Raw genomic sequence first — 5,893 nt, forward strand, 5'->3', positions numbered from 1 at the left:
CGCCTCCTCCTCCTCTGCCTGTTAGTGTGAGGAAATAAGACAAAGAAAGACTTTAACATCCACAGTGAGAGAAAATGTCATTTAATGAAAAAGAACTAATGTCTGTCAAAAAAGAAAAAAAAAACAGCAAATCAGCTCGTTTACCTTCAGTTCCTTTTATTTTGAAAACAAATACTTTGTTACTTCTGCTGTGATGAATAAATATTGGTCTTTTTTTAATACTCTGTGTTCTTTCTATTCTTCCTATTATGACTTCTCTGTTTAGTTCCAAGTTATTTTCACTTCTCTGTTACAGGAATCATTGTGGATCCATGAGTATAATCTGACTGAGTGTGTGCAGCTGAGCTTTTTTTAAGTCACTGTGCAGAACTTTCTTTAGCTTCTTGTAAGAACTGCACTGAGTAGAAAATGCCAGGCCTAGATTGCAGGAAAGTAGACCTGAGTAGCAAACCCACAAAGATCTGGGGTTTGCAGTGGCCTACAACTTTCCAGAGTGCAGCTCTCTCTTCAGATGTCTTCCGCCTTCTACACTTTTGCATCCTTGAGCTCTTGTTTTCAGTGAAGTGAAGCACGGAGAGGATGAAGAAAGATTTTTGCCTTCAATAACTGAACTAAAAGACACACAATCTGCTCAAAATTAAGGTAAGAGCTCAACTCACATTTTAAAGTTGGGTTTTATGTTTCAGAATAAATAGTAAGGAGTTAACTCGACTATCCCGGAAACTTTCTGTTTGCTCCGTAATGGAGTTCAAAGTTACTGCAGAGGCACCAGTTTAAGAGCAAATACAGATGAAATGTTTCAAGTGTTTCAGAAATTGTTGTTTGTACGGAGTCGAAGTTAAAGTCTTTTAAACAAACCTGAAGAAAAAATGTGCTGAAGTTTGTTTCTGAGCCTTTGATATGTACGATCATGTTAATTTAATAGGCTTAAAGATTCGTTAACCTGTGAGTTTAATTCTGTGGTTCAGTCACTGAGATTTAATTTTTCAAATGAGGCTCACAGAGTTAAGTTTAAAACTGAGCTTTAACTTTTTAAATTTTTGACGTGATTAAAGCAGCTTATGTGGAGGCAGCAAGTGTTAAAATTCATTTTGATGCTAGTTAATTGGACACAATGATCTCAGTTGAGCTGTTTTTTTTAGGAGAATTAATATACACGTCACTTGAGTGGAAACAAATTTATATTTTTCTTCTTAAAACTTCTCATTTCTGATGAGCAGTCAGATAAAGTTACAGCAGATTTACAGGAAACACCTTCACATGAGCCGTTGGTGAGATTAAATTAAAGAGCCACAAGAAATGTTTGACTTTCTCAGTGACACTCTTTTTCACTTTTTAAGTCCAACACTGAGTTTTATCATTTTTAACATGCGACACAGAGAGAGGACGGAAACAGAGCGAGGGCTTGGTGGTTTCTCTGTAAAGTGTTCATGTGAAGAAGAATCTCTCTGTGGCTGTGTGTGAAATGAAAGTGTTCACGTTTAATTAGTTTTCTTGTTATGATGTCGTGTTAACAGTAATGTTCATTTGTGTTTTATTTTAAACCCTCAGGTCGACTTTCAGAATGAAGGTGATTGTGTTGTTTGTGTTTGGTGAGTGAATATACTTGTGAAGACAATATTGTGAATAATACTTTAAAATACTGCACACACATGTTGTAGATGGTGTGACCTCATGTTTAATCAAACTGAAAAATCTTCTATAAATATGGTTGAAGTGATGTTTTAATCATCTCAGGTTCTTTAATGTCACTGCACAAGTTTACGACGACATACAGAGAATATGACTGGTTTTGTCTCCATGTAGAGACGTTTCTTATATCCTCCTTTAAATAAGCATAATTAAAAGCAGAGTATTTATTCACTGTGATTGTCTTCTTTTCAGTGCTGGGTGCACTCTCTGCTGCAGGTGAAGATTTCTTTGCAAAAGTCGGGGAGAAAGTCACATTGAAGTGTGGGGTCAGCAGCTACACACGCTCTCTGCGGTGGCTTCATGGAAATGACCTTCTTCATAGTGTTGATCAGAGAGGCTTCCCTCGCAAAGGTACTTGAGTATCTCAGAACACTTAACAGTAAAGTATTTGATGATAACATTATATTAGAACATATTTTTATTTTCTGTGTTAGGCACTGCTGAACTTGCACAGAGGTCAGCCGTGAAACTGACGAATCTGGAAATCTCCAGTGTGAGAGAAACAGATGCTGGACGGTTCACATGTTCGGCAGATGGGAAAAGTCATGAACATTCACTTTCTGTGTTGTCAGGTAAACAGCAGACCCTTGAAAATATACAATTACAAATAAATGTTCATATTTATTGGAACAGTGATGGGTTTAACATATTAGGACAGTTATGGTTTTGTTTTCTGGATCCTTTCATGTTACACTGATAATTAGGTTAATAAAAATGACACTGCTGTGAAATGAGGGGAAATTTGTTTAATGTGACTGATGGTTCTGTTACTATAACAGGTAAAAGGATATACAACAAAAATATACAACGTATTTCTTACACACTATGTTTTGTACTCACATTAGACAATTCAAAGCAGCAGAGACCAAAATCCAGATTATACTATTGAAAAATCAAGCTCAGAGTACTACATTTCCCTTAATTCAACTTAATCCTCTCCCAGTCAGCCTTCAACATCTTTAAATAAGTAAGTAAAGTTTATTAATTAAGCGCTTTTCATAGACAGGCCGTCACAAAGCGCTGTACACAAAGATTAAAATAAACAGAAAGTTACGTCACAGAATTTTCAATATACACAATATTAAAGTTTAATAGTAAATAAAAATGTAAAATTTAAAAAGCGTTGATCAACAGAAGGCTTGTTTAAAAAGATACGTTTTAAATGCTTTTTAAAGGATTCCATAGAGTCAGCCAAACGTAGTTGTGGTGTAAACTGTTCCACAGACTGAAAGGCTCTGTCCTCTTTCAGACGTGTACGGGGAACAACCTCTTTAACAAACTCTGTTGTACAGGCAGCTTTCCTTGTTTGATGTCTCTAATCCCAACGTGGGACACCACTGAAACTTCCTGAACAGGAGTGGAGACACGGGGTGGGCAAGACCACCACAGTCTTAAGTTCTTGTTTTTTATTTTAGTGAACGGCTGCTTAAACAAAAAAGCTTATGCTGTGTTTCTATATGACAGTGATGCCTGTGTAAGCAAATTATGACAGTTATGGACAAAAAAAATGCAATTTGGTCTACACTAATTTGTAGTAAAGGAAAAGGACACAAACATCAGCTTGTGATGTAATAAACAGTCCAGGCCGGATCTTTTCTGTCACTAGCTGGGTCACTACTTATTACAATCCCTCTACAGTTAAATGTTTATTTATGATATTTTCATATCACCAAAAATGTTCCAATGTGTGAAAGAGTTACCACATTTCCTTTAATACTTAGTGTAATATGCTCTCATTCTTTTCCTCTCATGTTATAAAGCTTTGTCATGTGTGTAGCGAGTTTGGATGAAGCACCTTGTTCAGCATGGTCTCCTTTTCTCTTTGTGATTCTCACTGTATCTGTTGTTGTCCGTCTGTTCTCCTTCTCAGTTTCGGTCTCCGTCTCCTCTGCTGTTCTCAAGCCGAACGATGAGGCAACGCTTCAGTGTGAGGTGAAAGGTCAGCCCCAAGGATGTGAAGTGAAGTGGCAGAGTCCAAATGCAGATTCTCCCACAGATTCATCAACAGTTCAACTGAAACCTGTAACAAGCTCACATAACGGGGCCTGGCAGTGTATCGTCACCTGTGGCAACAATAAGTTTAGTCAGAGTCTGACCATCACAGTACAAGGTAATACACAGGCACTAGGAATGAAGACCTTTGTGTGCATATGTGGTCAAAGAAACATAAAGATGTGTGTTTTTGTTCTTCAGAGCCTCCAACTACAACAAAGTCGCCACCCAAACTGAATGGCAAGAGTGAGAAACCCTGCGGCACAAACTGTGGGTACAGTTTATCACGACTTCTGCTCACAGAGATCCTTCACTGAATGTGTATCTGACACTTTTAATGCTTCAATAATCTGTTTGGCTTTCAGGCGGTAACGATGATGCTTCACCGAGGCTGTTGGGGCTCGCCTGGTGGGTGTGGGTTGCCATTGGTGTTGGCTGCCTGGTTGCGATTCTCCTGATGGTTTGCGTCATAGTCTTGTGTGTGAGAGTCAAAAGAAGGAAGGTGAGTGAGGAGATCCATTCATCACATCTTTATGTGGTGCTGTGATGACTGAAGATGAAACAAAGAAGAATGGCTCTCTGTAGCAAACAAAAAATGCATTTGTTTTCTTCTCTTGTTTTTTATAGAAGAGATTTCTGAAGATGAAGGGCCAACAACGACCCAGGCATAAGAAATACTGCCAGTGTGACCAGTAAATGTTCTTATTTTACTCCAGTCTCATAAAAAAAATCCCCTTTTACCCCCACTTCAGCGATCTCTCTTCACTTTACAGATGCTTTCTAATAGACTCTATTCACTTTATACGAATGACTGTTTGACCTTCATTTTCACAGTGGCTTTTACCGAGTGCTCCATTATTATGTTGTAATTAGTGTGAAAACTTCTCCTCTTTGCTCTCTTTATCACAGCCCAACAGCTGCAGCAAAACCGAAGCAAGGACGCCGGAGAGAGAAGCCATCAGCCCTCCCTCTGCACCCCGCCTAATGGAGTGACATGAAAGGCAGATTGAAAGGAGGGGAGATGCAGGAGAATAAAGAGTGAAAGAGAGGAGGGGCAAGGAGGAATAGATGGAGATAAGGAGTGAGTGATGGAGAACCCCAGTGCGGACACGGCGTGAATGTAAATTAGGCTTTTAATGCAAATAAAAATTCAATGTAATGATGTAGGAACTTTTTGTGTAGGCGTTCTTTCTGCAAGTATAATTCCCGTCTGAACACTGTTTGTCCTAAACATTTCACCCCTCCACCCCACCTCCACCCCCCTCCATCCACCCACCGGATGTCCTTGGACTCTCCTCCCAAATCCTGTCATCTGACTCCCCACGCTCACCTGCATGTCTCCAGTCAGTGAGCCGTGACATCCTCGGCTGTTTTCTTTGTCAGATTGTCAATCTTCCTCCAAGCGTTGTTGCTTCTTTTTTATTTTTGTTTTTTTTTGGCCTGTCTGCCTTTTAAGCACAATTGTAACTAAAGATCTGCACTCGTTTTGCCTCAACATTTATACGTCATTTTAAATGTAACGCATTTATCGAGCTGATTAAAGAGAATGTCTTTCTTGTGTTTTTCTGCTCATATGTAAGATATTTCTTTTCTTCTTGTATTGCTTTAAAATCAAATGTTTATTTTTTCCATTCAATAAACTTTTACTTGACGGCAACATTTGCTCATTTATTTCTATCTGCATGTCACAATCACAGGGTCACATAACACCGTCAGACTGCAAATTCGCTGCAAATCCTCAGTGTTAAGTAACAAAATAATTAAAATACTATAGTTTAAAACTTTTACACCCTTGTTCTTTTGCACTTCTCTGCTTTAGACCATGCCTACACTGGTTTCAAAGCTCACGAATTCCCTAAAACTGGTGCAATACCATGCAGCTGTTGACACCAGAGCAGCACTTCATGATATGGAATAAACAGTAAACACCTGTTTACCTCAATAACACGACCACCCGTGGCATGCATACCTGCTCATAAATATGCACAAGTGAAGTATTTTCAATCTTTTATATGAGTTAAGAAAAGCCCTGTTTTGTGCACTAAGTTGAGCTTATCAAACCTCTAAAAGTGTCCTCCAGGTTTGTCCCTCAACTTGTAATCTAGTCTGTAAAATGTATTAAGTGCATAACAGAGGGGGTGAGATCATAGTGAACGCTGACTTCCTGTGTGTGTGTGTGTGTGTTTGAAAAGGCACCTGCAGTGCACAC

General features: G+C 38.8%; 1 protein-coding gene across 1 annotated transcript; it reads left to right on the forward strand.

Moving 5' to 3' along the window:
• The first annotated feature begins 308 nt into the window (after positions 1 to 308).
• Positions 309 to 5,116, forward strand: LOC146698849 (roundabout homolog 1-like). Its single transcript, XM_085471685.1, has 9 exons — positions 309 to 642; positions 1,552 to 1,592; positions 1,885 to 2,043; positions 2,127 to 2,264; positions 3,563 to 3,802; positions 3,886 to 3,954; positions 4,050 to 4,186; positions 4,312 to 4,376; positions 4,594 to 5,116. The coding sequence occupies exons 2-9, from the start codon at positions 1,565 to 1,567 to the stop codon at positions 4,667 to 4,669; spliced, it is 912 nt and encodes a 303-aa protein (XP_085327811.1). The 5' UTR covers positions 309 to 642; positions 1,552 to 1,564; the 3' UTR covers positions 4,670 to 5,116.
• The last annotated feature ends 777 nt before the right edge of the window (positions 5,117 to 5,893 follow it).

Source organism: Copadichromis virginalis, linkage group LG11 (genome assembly GCF_057382275.1).
Source record: "Copadichromis virginalis isolate Kocher_CV1m ecotype Utaka linkage group LG11, C_Virginalis_male_GT1.1, whole genome shotgun sequence".
NCBI classification, from domain to species: Eukaryota; Metazoa; Chordata; class Actinopteri; order Cichliformes; family Cichlidae; genus Copadichromis; species Copadichromis virginalis.

What these genes read in the sequence shown, in the direction of transcription:
- LOC146698849 (XM_085471685.1), top strand. Translation starts at nt 1,565, where the DNA reads ATGAAGGTGATTGTGTTGTTTGTGTTTG. An exon ending in TTCACTTTCTGTGTTGTCAG is followed by an intron (nt 2,265 to 3,562) that starts GTAAACAGCAGA and finishes TCTCCTTCTCAG; the next exon opens with TTTCGGTCTCCGTCTCCTCT. An exon ending in TCTGACCATCACAGTACAAG is followed by an intron (nt 3,803 to 3,885) that starts GTAATACACAGG and finishes TTTGTTCTTCAG; the next exon opens with AGCCTCCAACTACAACAAAG.